Source organism: Lissotriton helveticus, chromosome 5_2 (genome assembly GCF_964261635.1).
Source record: "Lissotriton helveticus chromosome 5_2, aLisHel1.1, whole genome shotgun sequence".
Taxonomy (NCBI): domain Eukaryota; kingdom Metazoa; phylum Chordata; class Amphibia; order Caudata; family Salamandridae; genus Lissotriton; species Lissotriton helveticus.
In genome coordinates, this window is record NC_136066.1 from 15,120,680 (window position 1) to 15,138,396 (window position 17,717).

The following is a 17,717-nucleotide window of genomic DNA, read 5'->3' on the forward strand; positions in this document are numbered from 1 at the left end:
TCAGGTGAGCGCTGGAGCTCCAGGTGAGCGGGGCCTCAGGTGAGCGCTGGAGCTGCAGGTGAGCAAGTGGCTCTGGGTAATGGGGGCTTGAAGCGGGGTCTCAGGTGAGCGCTGGAGCTATAGGTGGGCGAGTGGCTCAGGGTAATGGGGCTCTGGGGATTAGGGTGAGCTGGGGGGCTGCAGGCGATAGGATCAGGAGTCTCCACGTGAGCGGGGGGCCTCCGGTGACTACTGGAGTTCCAGGCGAGTGGGGAGCTAGCCGTGACTGAGCAGCTCCGGGCAGCGGAGCTCTGAGGATTAGGGTGAGCTGTGGGGCTGCAGGCGATACGATCAGGAGTCTCCACGTGAGCGGGGGGCCTCCGGTGACTACTGGAGCTCCAGGCGAGTGGGGAGCTAGCCGTGACTGAGCAGCTCCGGGCAACGGAGCTCTGAGGATTAGGGTGAGCTGTGGGGCTTTAGGTGACAGGCTCTGGGGCCTCTGCTAAGGTGAGGGTTCTTCAGGTGAGTGCTGGCATTACAGGCGAGTGCGCAGGCTCAAGGTAATGGGGCTCTGGGGATTAAGGTGTGTTGGTGGCAGGTTGTGGGCTTCTTCTGAAGGGTCTTCAATGAATGTTGTGTGCTACAGCTGAGCAGTGAAGCGTCGGGGAAAGAACAACGTATCTTTGGTAGCGCCTTTGCTGGTAGAATCTCTAACCGCGGATTCCTCACCTTGTGATTTACTCTTTCACCAGATTGGATCCGGAAACTAGAAAAGGTTCGGTCTCTGGTGCCAAAAATTGGGAGTTCACCCTTTGTCTTCCTCGCCTCCGTAGATCCTTCCTGGTATCCTTTCCTTGGCGAAAGCTAGTTTAACTCGCACATCCATCAAAGTTCATCTCGCATCCATCTCTTGTTTCAGAAGAACTTCTTAAGGCCTTCTCCATGGTCATCAAGGATAATAACACCGTTTATGAAGGGGCTTTTTCTGGTTTCTCACCCGATCAAACTCCCTCCTCCACTCTGACGCCTTCATATAGTCTTGGCTCAGCTCATGAAACCTCCTTTCGAGCCTGTCCATAAAGCGGAGTTAAAATTCCTTTCTTGAAGGTGGCTCTTCTTTCGGCACTAACATCCGCAAGAAGGGTTCGCGAATTGCAGGCGCTCACTATTCAGGAGCCTTTTCTTCAGTTAAAAAATGATTCAGTGGTTCTTCGTACTAAACTCCAATTCACCCCTAAGGTGCGTTTGGACTTTCATCTGAATGAGCGTCTGGTTCTTAAGACTTTTTACCCTCAGCCTACTATGCTGGCTGAGAAATCACTTCATCCGCTGGACATTCAATGTTGTTTAAAATTCTATCTCCAAAGAACTGAACACTTCAGAAGGTCACCTCAGCTCTTTGTGGCTTTTAGTGCTCCTCGTAAGGGGTTTCCCCTATCGAAGCAGGGTATTGCACGTTGTATTTCCAGCTCTATCCAGTTCTGTCATCAATCGGCTTGGAAACCCCTCCAGGGAAAGGTTCGTACTCACTCTACGAGAGCAGTCCCCTCCTCTATGGCCCTCTTTGCTGGGGTATCTCTCTGGGATATCTGCAGAGCGGCCACCTGGAAGGGCATCCATACCTTTACCAGACATTACTGCTTGGATTCTTCGACGCGCAGTGATACTGCAGTGGGCCAAGCAGTCCTGAGGAACCTGTTTCACTAGCGGTGACCTTTCTCTCTCATCTCTCCTTCCTGTTCTCTCTTAAATCTGTGCACATTCGTTGATAAATGTCTGGTTTCTGGCTATATTGTCTGCATAGAACCCTCTATGATGCCTTTTGTTTTCTTGCTACTTCTTTACATTTTCCGTCGGATTAGGCTTGATGTCTTGATATTTTACAAAGTCTAAATTGAGGAAATGGGTTCCTTTTCTCTCTTTTTCTGTGCATTATGTACGGTTCTTCACGATAAGAACAAAAAATGTGCTCATAACTGCTCGCTACTCTGATTGGAGCATGTGACTCTATGAAAGTTGCAATACTGGAGTAAGAAAACAAGTTACTTACCGGTCACATTAGTTCCCAGTATTTGAATCTTTCCTAGATTCACATGCGACCCACCCTCCTCCACTGGGAAAGCTCAACCTTCTGCTTTTTTTATGGTTATCCGATAGCACTACGGCTACGGTCTGAGGTTCTCTCAGGAGGGTTCTAGAGGGTGAAGCTGATCTGATTGGTTGTGTTTTATTTGGTCTCTTTTACAAAAAGAGGTGGATATGTTACACAACTGGGATGGGACTCGGCCTAATTTCTAGTTTGTCATAGCTTTGCAATCGCAAGGCGATTATGCTGTACCCCCAACCTCTCCGGGTGTAGTGCTGGAACTGAAGTCTCTCAACCTACTTACTTCGTCCACTGTAGCTGTCTTCTAAAGGAGGGTCTCAAATGGAAGCCCTGGTGGATTTGGGGTGTGATTTTTGGGACTTACCTGAACTCTGTGATCATGATGTGGATTGATCATGGAAGTTTGATCGCGACCTATTCCATGATGGCTTATGGAGATTGCGGCTGGCTTGGCAGTTCATCCTCGCTCAACTTGGACACAACTTGATGTTATGAGGTGCTGAGGCACCAGAAGCAGATGCTGTGGGTATCTCTAACCGACATCTGTTGGTTACAGCCCTGACGCAGTTAAAAACTTCATGATAAATCCAGAGCACCACAATCATTCCTTCATTGTCTATCAATATAGCAGATTCAGAACTTTATTGTCAGCATCCAAAGATCGGTGACCAACCGGTATCGTAAGATGAAACAGCGGACACGTCATCAGCTCAGATCTCATTGTCTTAGGGCCCATATCTGCGCACAAGACTCCGGATCCACGGCGAAGGATCTGAAAGAAAGGGTCCGTGCACAGAAGCGGCACATGTAGGGGCTCCGACGTCACATCCGAGGCGGGGCGATGCCGCATGATGCCACCTATCAACGTGCGATTAATTGCTTGAGTGTCCGGAGCCAGCCTGGCACCTGGTGAAATTCACCAGGGGTTGAATCTGCAGTTAGTAGTCTGTCAGCAAGGAGGGTTGCATGTCAGCTGGCTCTGGGTATTCAGGGTACTGGGGAGTTTCAGAGAATGGGCCTGGGGCTCCTACTGAGCGGTCTTCAGGTGAGCGGGGCTGTTCCCTGGAGCTTCCGGTCAGTGGGTGGACTGCAGTGGAGCTAGCGGGCTCCAGGGGATTGGGGGACTTCAAGCATTACCTGGCTCTGGAGCTTTCAGGTTTTTGAGGTTTATATTAGTGGAGGGCAGGGTGCTCCAGGTAACATTTCAGAGTTAGACTGTGTTTCTGAAAGTTGGGAGTGAAATATTCTTTTAAGACCTAGGGAGTACTTCTCAAATTGAGGCAACTAAAAGTATATTTAGGGTCCCGTTTTTCAATAATATCTGGTGAGTCGGGTGCCAATAAATGTGATTTTAATTTGAGGTCCATCTCAAGCTGACAGCAGCGGAGCGCTCTTTAGCTGCCGCTTCTGGGTCCCGGAGTACACTCCGCAAAGGGGGGACTGCTGGGACTGTTGGCTGAACTGCTGGGAAGGGTCTGGCCTCTCCGTCCTGTCCAGAAATCACTGACCACCTCTTCTGTCCACAGGCCACATCGATGCCCAGGAGATCACGCAGTCTCTTCGAGATCTGGGTGTCAGCATCTCTGAGCAACAAGCAGAGAAGATTCTCAAGAGGTGAGTGGTCCTGCCATGTCCTGTGCCGTGGGCCCCTGGCCTATTGGGCTCTGCAGGGAGTGTGTGTGGGCAAGTCAGAAAGAAGTGGCTGAACTGTGCATGTAAAACTGATCTTTAGGCAGTGGAGAAGGGGATGGGGTACAGGTAGGTTTAAGATATTTAAGGAGCTAAATTGTCAGACGAGGTGGTATGTGGGTCTGCGGTTTAATCTGTTGGGCCAGTTGAGGACAAAGGCGGGTGTTAGCCTCTGCGGGGAAGCTCATGGACGGCTGAGGTTTCGCCTCATCTTTGGGGGTAGCTTGTGGGGAGAGGATACTTGCCAGTTTCTGGGGAGCTGCAGGTTTTCTTTTCTGAGGAAGGTTTTTAGGTTGAAATGTTGTTTGGCCTGCCTTTCAGGGTACATTCTGGGCATTGGGTTTTTTGTGTTTTCTAGTCTGTCAGCTCGAGGGAATATGTGGTTCTCTTCATGTATGGGCAAAAGGTGCTTGCTTCCTTCAGTGGTGGCAGCTTGTGGGCAGCGGTGGTTCTTGGTCTCTGTGTGGGCGAGAAACTGCCAGCTGTAGCCCAGCACCCAATGTTTGGGAAAAGATTTGGAGTCTGTTTGTGATCGCTTGTGAATAGTGTTTTTTTGCCAGTTTTTGGTGATTGTTTACCAGCCTGTGGGCACTTTGTGTGATCAGGATGTTCATGGCTAGTGTGTGGTCAGCTTGTGGACAAGGCCTGGTGCTCCTGCTCTTGTTGATCGAGCTCTGCATGTGCAACATTTTGGGGTGCTTGTCTGCTCTGCTACTGTGGTGGAGGGCTCTGGGTTGAATGTTAACCGCTGCCTGTCTCATGTACTGTTCTCTCCCTCTTGTTTTCGCTTCCCAATCCGTCTGTCTGTCTCAGAATTAGGACAGGATATTTCTGGGGTCCTGTCACCTAGTAAGTATAGGATTGCTTTAAGTCTCACTTTTGCTCTTTTCTTGATGTGGTGTTGCTCTGCCTTTAGAGTGCAGAACAGGCTCCTCCCTTGCTGATGCTGTGGGGCTCTAGTGCCTCGCTCGCTGATGCTGTGGGGCTCTGACATCCCCCCTCTGATTCTGTGGGGCTCTGGCGTCTCCCTCGCTGATGCTGTGGGGCTCTGGCGTCTCCCTCGCTGATGCTGTGGGGCTCTGGCGTCTCCCTCGCTGATGCTGTGGGGCTCTGGCGTCTCCCTCGCTGATGCTGTGGGGCTCTGGCGTCTCCCTCGCTGATGCTGTGGGGCTCTGGCGTCTCCCTCGCTGATGCTGTGGGGCTCTGGCGTCTCCCTCGCTGATGCTGTGGGGCTCTGGCGTCTCCCTCGCTGATGCTGTGGGGCTCTGGCGTCTCCCTCGCTGATGCTGTGGGGCTCTGGCGTCTCCCTCGCTGATGCTGTGGGGCTCTGGCGTCTCCCTCGCTGATGCTGTGGGGCTCTGGCGTCTCCCTCGCTGATGCTGTGGGGCTCTGGCGTCTCCCTCGCTGATGCTGTGGGGCTCTGGCGTCTCCCTCGCTGATGCTGTGGGGCTCTGGCGTCTCCCTCGCTGATGCTGTGGGGCTCTGGCGTCTCCCTCGCTGATGCTGTGGGGCTCTGGCGTCTCCCTCGCTGATGCTGTGGGGCTCTGGCGCCTCCCTCGCTGATGCTGTGGGGCTCTGGCGTCTCCCTCGCTGATGCTGTGGGGCTCTGGCGCCTCCCTCGCTGATGCTGTGGGGCTCTGGCGCCTCCCTCGCTGATGCTGTGGGGCTCTGGCGCCTCCCTCGCTGATGCTGTGGGGCTCTGGCGCCTCCCTCGCTGATGCTGTGGGGCTCTGGCGCCTCCCTCGCTGATGCTGTGGGGCTCTGGCGCCTCCCTCGCTGATGCTGTGGGGCTCTGGCGCCTCCCTCGCTGATGCTGTGGGGCTCTGGCGCCTCCCTCGCTGATGCTGTGGGGCTCTGGCGCCTCCCTCGCTGATGCTGTGGGGCTCTGGCGCCTCCCTCGCTGATGCTGTGGGGCTCTGGCGCCTCCCTCGCTGATGCTGTGGGGCTCTGGCGCCTCCCTCGCTGATGCTGTGGGGCTCTGGCGCCTCCCTCGCTGATGCTGTGGGGCTCTGGCGCCTCCCTCGCTGATGCTGTGGGGCCCGGTCATCTCCCCCTCTGATGCTGTGGGGCGCTGACATCAACCTCACTGATCCTGTTCCACAGTCTCTAGCACAGGCATCTCTCTTACTCATCTGTTGGGCAGTGTCCTTTAGTGTGAGCAGTGTGATTCTCACTAAGTGGTGTGGGTAAGGCGTATCACTCTGCTGTTGGGTGCAGGCATCTCCTTCTCTGATGCTGTGGGGTGCAGGCGTATCCGTCTCTGCTGTGGGGTTCAGATGTCTCCCTCTCTTATGCTGTTATGTGCAGGAAACTCCACATGATGCTGTTGGGTGCAAGCGACTCACTCTGCTGTGGGAAACTGGCATCTTCCTCTGGTGCTGTGGGGTGCAGGTGTTTCCCTGTGCTGTGCTGTGGGGCACACGCATCTCTGTTATGCTGTGGAGTGCAGGCATCACATTAATGCTGGGGGGTGCAAGCGTCTTCCTCTTAAGCTGTGGGGTGGGTCTGTTGTGCGCTCTGATGCTGCTGGGCACAGCGGTCTCCTTTTCTGATGGTGTGGGGTGCAGGCCTCTTCCTCTCTGATGCTGTGGGGTGCCGGCCTCTTCCTCACTGATGCTGTGGGGTGGACACTTTTCCGATGCTGTGGGGTGCAGGCCTCTTCCTCACTGATGCTGTGGGGTGCAGGCCTCTTCCTCACTGATGCTGTGGGATGGACACTTCTCCGATGCTGTGGGGTGCCGGCGTCTCCGATGCTGTGGGTTGGGCCTGGGTGCGATGGGCACCGTTGAACCTCTGTCTCTTTTTGCAGCATGGACAAGGACGGCACGATGACTATTAACTGGAACGAGTGGCGGGATTACCACCTCTTGCACCCAGCTGAGAACATTCCGGAGATTATCTTGTACTGGAAGCATGCTACGGTAAGTGCCCCTGGGCTCCGGAGAGGCAGTCGCAAATGTATGCTATCCTGAAAGGCCATGGAATCTGCCCCTGTATGGTCACCCCCAAAGTGTTGGATTGATGCTGCTTGTTTTTGAGTGCACGGAGGCCGCCGAGCAGACCTTTGTGCCAGTGCCCTGACTCTTGAAAGTATGTTTCATTGGCTTGTACCCAATTGGCATAAACTAACTTACCTGTAAGTCCCTGGTATATGGTACCAGGGGTACCCGAGGCTTGTAAGTTAGTGTCTCACCCCCCCCCCCCCCCCAGGGACTGCAGCACGTGTTGTGCCCTCCTGAGGGGCACAAGGTCAAACGTGACCCCCAGACTGCCACTGCAGACAGTTTGAAACTGCGAACTCTACTTTGCCATTTTAATTGGTGACCAAGTCCAAGCTCCCCTTTTAATGTCGGTCACCCCTGCGCAGGCCGATCGAGTCCTAAAGCAAGATGCAGCCGATTTAAAAGTAGAACATGTTTAACGTGTTCTCGCAGTATAAACCTGCAGTGTACGTTTTTACTGGTAGAGAAACGAGCGGCCCCATTGGCAAGTACCTCTCTACGCGCTGACCCTCAGTTGTTAACTTCTGAATGGGACTGTTAAGTTGGTACTCAGAGGTATCAAACGTATTTTATTATGCCAGACTTGATGCCCACATTGAAATTAATGTAACTTGTTGCCACATACAACTTTTAGAAAGTCGCTACTCTTGTTGCCCAGATTTAAATTTGAGACACCTTCTGCGCCCCCCCCCCCCCCCCCCCCCCCGGGGAGACCTGTCAACGGCTCCCCCGACCTGTAAAGATAGAGGCTTGCCCCTGAAGGAGGCGTTACCTCCTGGTGGCAGGAAGCCACGCCGGGTGTTAGCCACAAAGGCGAGCTTCAAAGGGGAAGCTGCCTTTGTTGGGTAAAATGGGGACCACGCTAAAGAGGGGCTACTCTTTCGGTCGGGTAGACGCGGTGTCTGCAACAGAGCGGGGAAACACTGGCCAAACCTTCTTTTCTTTTTTTTTTTTTCCCATGGGTTGTAGCCCACAGGTAGCTACACATCTAGGGCAGGCTACCGAGCGCCACACATCAAAAGAGGCTTTCCGACGATTGTGATATCCGATTTGGAGGAAGGGCTCTAAGAATTAAATAAAAGGGCCTCTTGGCCTCAGTGGGCGGTATATCAAAAGCTCATGAAATGATTGTGATTTTGTATGTTTGATATTGAACAGGAGAGCTTCGTGAGCATTCGATGAGACGGGAGTGCAAATAGCCGTGAAGGGGTCGCTATCTAATCCCCCTCCCTTCTTGTCAGACTGGTCTAACCGAGCGGTGGTGTACCCTGTCTATAATGCAGCTGGACCTGGCCCAGTTTCAGTAATGAAGATTATATAGACCAGATGTGCTTCGATACCTTGCGCCAGTTCCACGTGATGTTTAGGCAGGGATCTAATCAACACACACCGAAGTTAGGAGGCCAAGGCTCCAGCCATGTAGTGATCGTTAGGGGTTGTTTACCTGAAAGGTCGTCCATACCTTCTAACGCCTCACCCACGCCTACAAATACCTCAACGTGAGACTATCCTTCCACGTACCCCCCCCCCCCCTATGTGCCCCCCGCCACAACCCAGCACCGTGAGAACCTCACGGGTGAGTAGCACGCCTTATCGACCCATGATTGATCGATCGATCCCTCTGGGACTTACGGCTGTAATTTTAGCCTTACAGACGTGACTGGATGATTGAATGCTGTCTGGGGCCGCGAGACCCAAAAGTGGGCGATCTAAATTCTTATTCAGGGGTCTGTGATAGCAGCGGGGGTCACAGATCACTCAGCCTTATGGCAACCTGCAGGTCTGTCGGACCAGGGACCCCGGCTCTGGGCCCGCTCCATGCGTGGACTGGTGCAGATGAGCCTGCCTTCGGCCTGCCAGGTGCGCATGAGTCTTCTGTGCGGAAGTGCCCTACGATCTCCTAGGGGTCGTGAACCCTCTCTCGTCCCTACTTCTGAGCCTGTGCTTCCAGGGCATATTTTTATTTTATTTTATTTTGAAAGTTTTATATAGCGCGAACAAGATCCTTGAAGATATCAGAGCGCTTTACACAGAAGGGGTACATTAGGGAACATAGTCAAACCAGTAAATCAGAGGAGCATACAGTACAAATAAATGAGGGCAAAGCCAAATCATGTAAATCAGTAAATCAATAATACAAGTAATGCAAATATGCAGCGGGGTCAAACAAGTAGTACAGTTCAGTGCATAATCTTAAGGAGACCGAATTAATAGTTCAGGTGTATTTTGCCATGAGGATAGCTTTCACTTCTTAAAGAGTGTAGTGGAAGAGATGAGCTTAGTTTCGGGGGGGGGGGGAGAGTTCCAGATTCTGGGTGCCATTCCTGAGAAGGAGCGTTTATATGTTTTTTCCTTCCGGAATCTGCGGGGTGTCAGCAGAAGATTGTTTGTGCCTCTAGTGTTTCTAGCGCCGCCAGAGATTGTCAACTTCTGAGTGAGGTAGCCGGGAGAGTTCAGGTGTATCGCCTTGTGAGTCATGCAGGCGATTTTCAGATGTATTCTGGCTTCAAAAGGCAGCCAGTTCAGGGATTTCAGGTCAGGGGAAATATGAGAGTGCTTTTTTGAAGTGCATATGAATTCTCCCTCCTTCCCTGTGCTTCCAGAGCAGAATAACCCTCCCTGCTGAACGTTCCTTGTGCCCCTTGGCCTGTTTGAGGAGGCATCCGGGTGGCACCTCACCCTCCCTGTACGAATCCCCTGGGCGATGGCACAGATTCAGCAGGCAGGGCAAAGTCCACGCCCTGCTCCCAGCATGTTTAGTGATGCAATGTGTGCTCTGTGACTACTCACACCTGGTCTGGGACAGCCTGAACCAGGTGTTCCTGAGGTAATCCTGGCAGAGCTTCTGATCCCAGGGCTGGTCCTCTACATGGCCGTGAACATGTCGGGTGCAAACACTGCGGCCTGCTGATCTGCCCTCGTAGGCAGAGGCGTACCTCATGTAATGCTAGGAAAGCAAGGCGACCAGAGGGCAGGCCCTTCTGGTTCGGAATGGTGTTCAGGGCGTGGTACTGGGTTCAGATTCCGTATTAAGGGCGCGGTACTGGGTTCAGATTCGGGCACGGTACTGGGTTCAGATTCCCTATTAAGGGTGCAGTACTAGGTTCAGCGATGGGGTCGGATTCCGTATTCAGGGCACAGTACTGGGTTCAGATTCCCTATTAAGGGTGCAGTACTAGGTTCAGCGATGGGGTCGGATTCCGTATTCAGGGCACAGTACTGGGTTCAGATTCCCTATTAAGGGTGCAGTACTAGGTTCAGCGATGGGGTCGGATTCCGTATTCAGGGCACAGTACTGGGTTCAGATTCCCTATTAAGGGTGCAGTACTAGGTTCAGCGATGGCGTTGGATTCTGTATTAAGGGCACGGTACTGGGTTCAGATTCCCTATTAAGGGTGCGGTACTAGGTTCAGCGATGGAGTCGGATTCTGTATTAAGGGCGCGGTACTGGGTTCAGATTCCGTATTAAGGGCACGGTACTGGGTTCAGATTCCCTATTAAGGGTGCGGTACTGGGGGTCAGAGTGTATTATGGGCGTAGCGATGGGATCGGATTCTGTATTATGGGCTGATCTGAGTTTAAACCATCATTCTTTTGCTCACCACACCAGACGTGAGTCCCGGGCTCTCCACACCACTGGAGTCAAGCTATCCTGGCTGGTGAGGGCTGAAAGCCCAAAAACGGTCTTGGGTGCTTGTTTCCGGTCCAGGGAGGACCTGGCTTGGCAGTTTGGGCTGGACTGTTCCCATGGGGCACAGGGTCAAGACTGATTTGTATATGGCTAGGTTTAAACTGGAATGGCATGGTGAGCAAAATGTAGGCGCCGATTTCTGTACTGGGGTGAATGTATGACCTGGTTCTGCATTCTGTCCATCAGTTGATCTTTTTGCATTCCCCAGGAGTGCCAGCCAGCAGGACCTGTAGGTGAACTGGCCTTGACAGACTGGGGCGGGCACAGGGGTGCCCTGGGGCTGGCCTGCTTCGGGGCACAGACGCTGCCCACGCCTTGCTTTAACCTCTTGTGCTTTTCTTTAAGATTTTGGATGTTGGGGAGAACCTGGCAGTGCCCGACGAGTTCACGGCGGAGGAGAAGCAGAGGGGCATGCTGTGGAGGCACCTGGTGGCAGGTGGCGGGGCTGGGGCCGTGTCACGAACTTGCACGGCCCCCCTGGACCGGCTGAAGGTGCTCATGCAGGTGAGTGTTGCTGAGGCCCCGCCCCGTGTATATGTACCCACAAGACTGATAGCCCCTCCGCCGCCCCCCCCCCCCCCCGGTAAACACCCCCTCACCCAAGGACAGGCTGGTGGTGGTCATGCGGGGGAGTGTCTTGCGGATGCCCTGCCCCCATGAATCTGTACCCACCAGACTGACAGCCCCCACCTTGGTGAACGGCGGAAGGTGTGCCTGCAAGTAATGTTCTTTGGCAGGGCCGCCTGGGCCAGGGTCAACCTGACAGCCTGGGTACCGTCCAGGAGGCAAGTGCCTCCCCTGAAGGGGGTGTCCTTCTGTCCCCCTCCTCCTCCCCCCCCCCCCCCCCCCTCCCCCCATGCCCCACTCCCCAGCTCCCAGGACAGTCTATGGCTGCTCATGTTGGGGGGTCACCTGCTTGAAGGGGGAGAACTCCTCCTTCCCCCCGCCCCCCCCCCCCCGGCCCTCCTTGCTGGTCTGTAGCTTGCTCCCTCCTCTCTTACTCGTCGGGTTACCTCCTGGAAGGTGTCCATTAACCCACCTTGAGCTTTAAGCGTTGTTGCCGTGATGCCGCCATCTTGGGTCTCGGGGACATTCTGCTTGTGGGTAGATGTCATTGGTGCCAAGGGCAGGAGGGTGGTGAATCTCGCTTTGCACGAGAGGTGTGTGCAGTCTGCACTATGCTCTGTGTGGGGTGCTGGGGAGAACATATGATGCTTGTTTACTCCCACTACATGTCCCATCAGGTGCTTTGACCACTACACCCTCCCCCCCCCCCCCCCCCCACCAGCTGACGCTTCTGACTCAGATAACGTTTGGACTCTGACGTCAGCTCTTTCAACAGGCTGTTTGCTCTCGGTAGGGATGAGCATGTCCGTGTAGTTCTGAGAAAAGGGCGCCGCCCGCTGTCGTCTGATAAGCGATGATTGTACTCTGCTCTCAGCAGTGCGTCTTTCCTGCCTCTGCCACTCCCTGACAGTGGGCTGCTTACTCTGGTGATCACTGTCCTACCACTAGGCTAAGACTGTACCCCGTTGTGACACCCACACTCTTGTCCTGATTCAGTTTTTTCTGCTGCCCGCACTTACCCTCCTCTCCCCGTGCCATGTCTGCTGGTGACCCACTTCTGGATCTTGTCCCCTGGGCTCTCACCCTGATGCAGTCTACCCCAAGTCTGTCTTTTTGGCAGCCACCCCTGGGGTCTGACCCCTGGGCTGCCACCCCTGGAGACTGTCGTCCCCCGGGATGGGTCTGCCCTCTGGGCTGGCTCCGCCGGGAGGGGTCTGCCCTCTGGGCTGGCTCCGCCGGGAGGGGTCTGCCCTCTGGGCTGGCTCCGCCGGGAGGGGTCTGCCCTCTGGGCTGGCTCCGCCGGGAGGGGTCTTCCCCCTCCGGGGTGGCACCTCCGGGAGGGGTCTTCCCCCTCCGGGGTGGCACCTCCGGGAGGGGTCTTCCCCCTCCGGGGTGGCACCTCCGGGAGGGGTCTGCCCCCTCCGGGGTGGCAGCTCAGCGGGCAGACCCTTCCCGGCGGAGGCAGCCAAGAGGGCAGACCCATCCCGGGGGTGGCAGCCCAGAGGGCAGACCCATCCCGGGGGTGGCAGCCCAGAGGGCAGACCCATCCCGGGGGTGGCAGCCCAGAGGGCAGACCCATCCCGGGGGACGACAGTCTCCAGGGGTGGCAGCCCAGGGGTCAGACCCCAGGGGTGGCTGCCAAAAAGACAGACTTGGGGTAGACTGCATCAGGGTGAGAGCCCAGGGGACAAGATCCAGAAGTGGGTCACCAGCAGACATGGCACGGGGAGAGGAGGGTAAGACCCCTCCCGGAGGTGCCAGCCCAGAGGGCAGACCCATCCCGGAGGTGCCAGCCCAGAGGGCAGACCCTCCTCGGCTGCCGCCTTGCTTTGTTGCCCTGGCTACCTCTGCTGTCCACCAGGTTCTCGTGGGCACTGTCCTTTATGCTTCCCACACTGTTCCGCCCTCTGCACATTTCCACCTCTAGTACTGTTTAGAGCCTTCTGCTATACTGTCCATGCTCTTTTGTCACTGCCCTCCCCTCCCTTTCATCCTTGTTCTATAGTTTCTCTTCCCTCATAGCCCTCTTGGCTCTGTACTCTCTGGCTCTGTGTGTTTTGGTGCCCAGCGGTGGCGCTCTGTGCGCGTGTTTGGCTGCGGCGCTGTGTGCGCCCGGCTGTGGCGCCGTGTCCGGCTGTGGCGCCGTGTGTCCGGCTGTGGCGCCGTGTGTCCAGCTGTGGCGCCCTGTGTCCAGCTGTGGCGCCCTGTGTCCAGCTGTGGCGCCCTGTGTCCAGCTGTGGCGCCCTGTGTGGATGTTGTGTCAAGCTGTGGTTGGATGTTGCCCTCCTGCTTCCGTCTGTGAGTGCCAGTAGTTCCGATTGTCCCTGCACCTACTGTGCCGGTTCAGTTTTTCCCCAACCTCCTCCACAGCAGCGCATGACCAGAACACTCTTTGTAATGTCTTCACCCGCTCCAGGTTCATGCCACGCGCAGTAACAACATGTGCATTGTCGGCGGCTTCAGCCAGATGCTGCGGGAGGGCGGTGTGCGATCCCTCTGGAGAGGCAACGGCATCAATGTTTTAAAAATCGCCCCAGAGTCTGCAATCAAGTTCATGGCCTATGAGCAGGTAAGGCCCGGGCGGGCAGTGCGCTTTTGGGCAGCTGGTTGGGGTTTAGTCTGTCGGGGACTCGGATCTTCATGGTCAGGGTGGAATGTTGGTTTTGCAGCGTGAATCCTTTTCTGGATTCACATGCTGTCCATCATTCCGCCATCCAGTGGTTGGGTCCGGAATTGTCTGTTTTTTGTGGCGTTTTTTTCACTTATTTTGGTCGCTGTCGACCACCATTTGGTGCTAGGTACGTCCCCTTTATGACATCAGACGGCATCCTGGAGGTCGACGTGCATGGTGGCCATCTTCAAATTCCTTTTTCCGCCTTTGGGTCTGGAAGCACGACGGGAAGCTCCGAAGAAAAGTTTATTTTCCCCGAAAAACTTCAAGAAAAGATAGTAGTCGTCGATAGGATCAACAAGAAGAAACCGATCATCAATGCAGAGTCGTAGACCGAAGCACAGCTGCTCGCACCAGAGGACCACTCCGGGCTACAAATGGTGAGGTAGGGGGCCATGGAGAAGACCTCTTAAGTTCTGCCCAAGTGCCATCACAAACACGCACAGCGGGATCCTCACACTGTGTGAAACCTCTGTCTACCCAAGGATTACCAGGATAAAGACTGTGAGGCCTGTGCAACGTTCCTGCCAAACTCTCAGGACACACCAAAATCAGAGACCGGCCCACTACGCTACAATGTCCATGCCAACAAAGAAACCTTCCATGAGCGAGATGGGCTTCTCGAGCGATGAAGAGCAACATGCAGCTCCTGCGGAACCCACACATGAAGGATGGGACTTCAAAGTTATGGAAAAGGACACCGAAAAAAAGCGTGATGTAAAGAAGGCGAAGGAATTGAAGAAAAAGACGTACAAGGTAAGAACAAAAGATCCGTCGGAACCGAAGGGCCACGAACCAAAAACAGCCAAGGCAGCCCGACGCCAAAGAAAAAGGCGATCGAAGGTCAGCCGCGACCGAAAGAAACCCACGGCACCCACCCAAAGGTTGCCGAAGAGGGAAAGTTGCACAAGGCTCCTAAGCCAAGGGTTGACAACACCAAACCTGCTAAAAAGGCATCAACACCGAAGACTAACGTCGAAAAGAAGGAACACCCCGGCATACGACGCCAAAAGGGTCCTCTAAGTCAAAAAGAAGAAAAGACTCAAAGAAATGGAAAATAGTTTGATCATTCACTAAAGGTGTATCTAATCCCTATGGCTCCGAAAGTCGAACTGGAATCTTCGCGCCAAAGAGGAGGAAGATGGTATCCTCCAGTCCCCACCAACGCCGGAACCTCTAGGTGAAGACTCTGAGGTATACGGTAACTTTCCGGAGTAGGACGAATGGACCGATCTCGACACCGAGAGTCCAGAGGAAGAGATCTGCGACTATCCCTGAAGGCTTCTCCCCCAGATGACATTGCCTCCTACAATGACATTGTTAAAAGGGATGCAAACCAGTTTGGGGAACCCCTAGAGGAAGAAAGGGGGATACATGTTTCCTGTTGGAAACCCTGGCACCTGCAACTAAAGGTACACTATCTTCCCATGTTGCCAATTATTCTGGACCAAGGCAAGGAAGACTTCAAGGAGCCAGACTCTAACAGATGGGTAACTCCTAGAGTGGAAAAAAAATATAAACCCTCTTCAAAGGACCCAAAATATATACAGGGAAATGTTACGCCAGATTCCATCATCGTAACAACGGCCATAAGGAGAGTTAACGCAGTCTCCAATACAGTATCTACGCCAGAAAAGGAGAAAGGATGGTCTTGGTGGCAGAAGAATGGAGAAAGAAGCAGCAACGCAGTGGCGCATTGCCAACTCAAATGCCCTGCTGAACAGATACGGCCACCAACAGTGGGATGAAATGGAGGAGCTTATAAACAAATTCCCAGAGGACAAGAAAAGAGCAAGAGCGGTGGTCCAAGTGAGAAAAAATGTAGCCAATACCTGCCTATAATCTGCACTAAATGAGCAGACATCGCAAGCAGGCAAATGTGCTCCGGAACCATACTCAGAAGACGTGCCTGGCTCAGGATCTCTGGCGTTAAGCAAGAAGTCCAGACATCCATTATCAACAGACCTCTTAACGGACAAGTTATTTGGCTTGGAAGTAGATTCATTATCCTTCCTAATCTGTTGAAGGGATTAAACAGCCAGGGCAATGGGGGCCCTACAACAAAGAGGATCTTTCAAGAGAGGAGGTTTCTCTAACGGAGACCACAGGAAGAGGCAGCCTCAGCCAAAACCAGCAGATGCCGCAACAATCGCAGCGGCAAAACACAAGCCAACAAATGGGTCAAAAATCTGGTTACCAGGGCTGGCAACAACAGAAGCAGCCCTTTCGAGTGTGAGGAAACGGCAGAAGAGGAGGCCAGACCTCCAGAGGGAGGGGTAATACGTCTAACTGACTTCCACACAAAACACCTGTGGGGGGAAGAATAGCATTCTTCGACAACAAGTGGGAAAGGATCACAGCGGACAAATGGATATTACATTTGGTACAACACGGATATTGCATAGAGCTAACAAAGACACCACCTGCAAAGCCACCAAGAATAAGAATTATCCAAAACAGGACAAACCCTGCCAAACGGAGAAATCCAGGCACTGTATCTAAAACAGGCAATAGAAACCGTACCAAAACGGGAACGGCACAAACGAAACTACTCCCCATACTTCCTTGCACCAAAACAAGACTTAACCCTCAGACCAATCTTGGATGGAAGATTCATAAACCAGTTCATGCGGGCACAACACTTCAAAATGTGTACCCTTCAAGAAATAATCCCACAAATCCAAAAAGGAGATTTCCTAGCAACAAGAGACCTCAAAGACGCCTATTTACATATTCCAATGAACAAGACACACAAAGTTTATTTATTTTCATTTATTTTATTTTATTTTGAGAGTTTTATATAGCGCTGGCTAGACCCGGAGGTATCAGAGCGTTTTACATAAGGTTCCACAGGAATTGCAAAATTACATAATTTACACTTTACATCAGTTACTAGAAAAACATTTCAAGAAAGTAGAAGACGATCTAAATGGAGCATTAGAAGGGGGGGTTAATGGGTAGGAGTAGATAGGATGGAGTTCCTAAGATTCCTACACAACGGAACACACTACCAATTCAAGGTACTCCCGTTCGGAATAAAAGCAGCTCCATGGGTGTTCACAAAGTGTCTGGCCTCAGTGGCCACCTACCTAAGAAGAGAAACGATCCACGTATACCCCTATCTGGACGATTGGCTAATATGGGGACGCACAAGACAAATATGCCACAAACCGGTTCAGAAACAATCCAAACACTTCAAGCGTGAGGTTTCTCAATACACCACAAAAAATCAACAAACCCACAAAGGGGAAAAAAACATTCTGTGGGGCAAGACTAAATGCAAAGAACGCAAGGGCGTATCCCACACAAGACAGGATACAAGCTATCTACAAAGAAACAACCCTCTACCAGAGGGGACAGCCTGACAGTGAGGAAGGTAACGAAACTTATGGGCATGATGGCATCACGCATCCCACTCATCCCACACGCGCGCCTACACATGCGCCCCTTCCAGGAATGGATCGCCAACAGCTGGTCACAAGCCACGGGGAGTTGGGAGGATCGAGTGGTTGTTACACAAAGGGTGCAAGAAGAGATACAATGGTGGGCATCCAACAACGTAGTACAGGGGAGACCTTTCAAGAACACAACTCCATCTGTGACAGTCACCACATCCCTCAGCGGGTGGGGGGCACATCTGAACCAACTACAGATTCATGGGCGATGGAGCGAAGAAGACTCCAAAAAAAGCAACACTTCTTAGAAATGAAAACTGTTCTTCTGACACTCAAAGCATTCCGGAAACAGATTCTGGGGAAAACCCACCCACCTCCCCTCAGAGGAGGAATGCAAATAGGTGGGGAAGCAAAGTATAACGTTGAGAACTAAAATAAGGACCATAACAAGGATTAAACAGCATAAAGACAGAAAAAAGAATACGAAGATGGCCACTACGCAGGTCGTCCTCCATTATGCCGCCTGCCGTCTTACAGGGGACGTACCTGACACCAAATGGTGGTCGACAGCGTCCAAAACAAAAGGGAAAAAAACCAGACAAATCCGGACCCAACC

At 53.3% G+C, this 17,717-nt stretch overlaps 1 protein-coding gene across 4 annotated transcripts in view; it reads left to right on the forward strand.

The window, feature by feature from the left end:
* SLC25A25 (solute carrier family 25 member 25) overlaps positions 1–17,717 on the forward strand; it is a 100,427-nt gene that overhangs the window by 53,942 nt on the left and 28,768 nt on the right. For 2 of the 4 annotated variants that reach the window (XM_078646676.1, XM_078646678.1), the window contains exons 3-7: positions 3,613–3,700; positions 4,589–4,624; positions 6,585–6,696; positions 10,814–10,972; positions 13,452–13,604. In XM_078646676.1, coding sequence (XP_078502802.1) covers positions 3,613–3,700; positions 4,589–4,624; positions 6,585–6,696; positions 10,814–10,972; positions 13,452–13,604 — 548 coding nt within the window. The remainder of the gene's footprint in view (positions 1–3,612; positions 3,701–4,588; positions 4,625–6,584; positions 6,697–10,813; positions 10,973–13,451; positions 13,605–17,717) is intronic. The other 2 variants (XM_078646677.1, XM_078646680.1) reach the window with 1 other exon arrangement.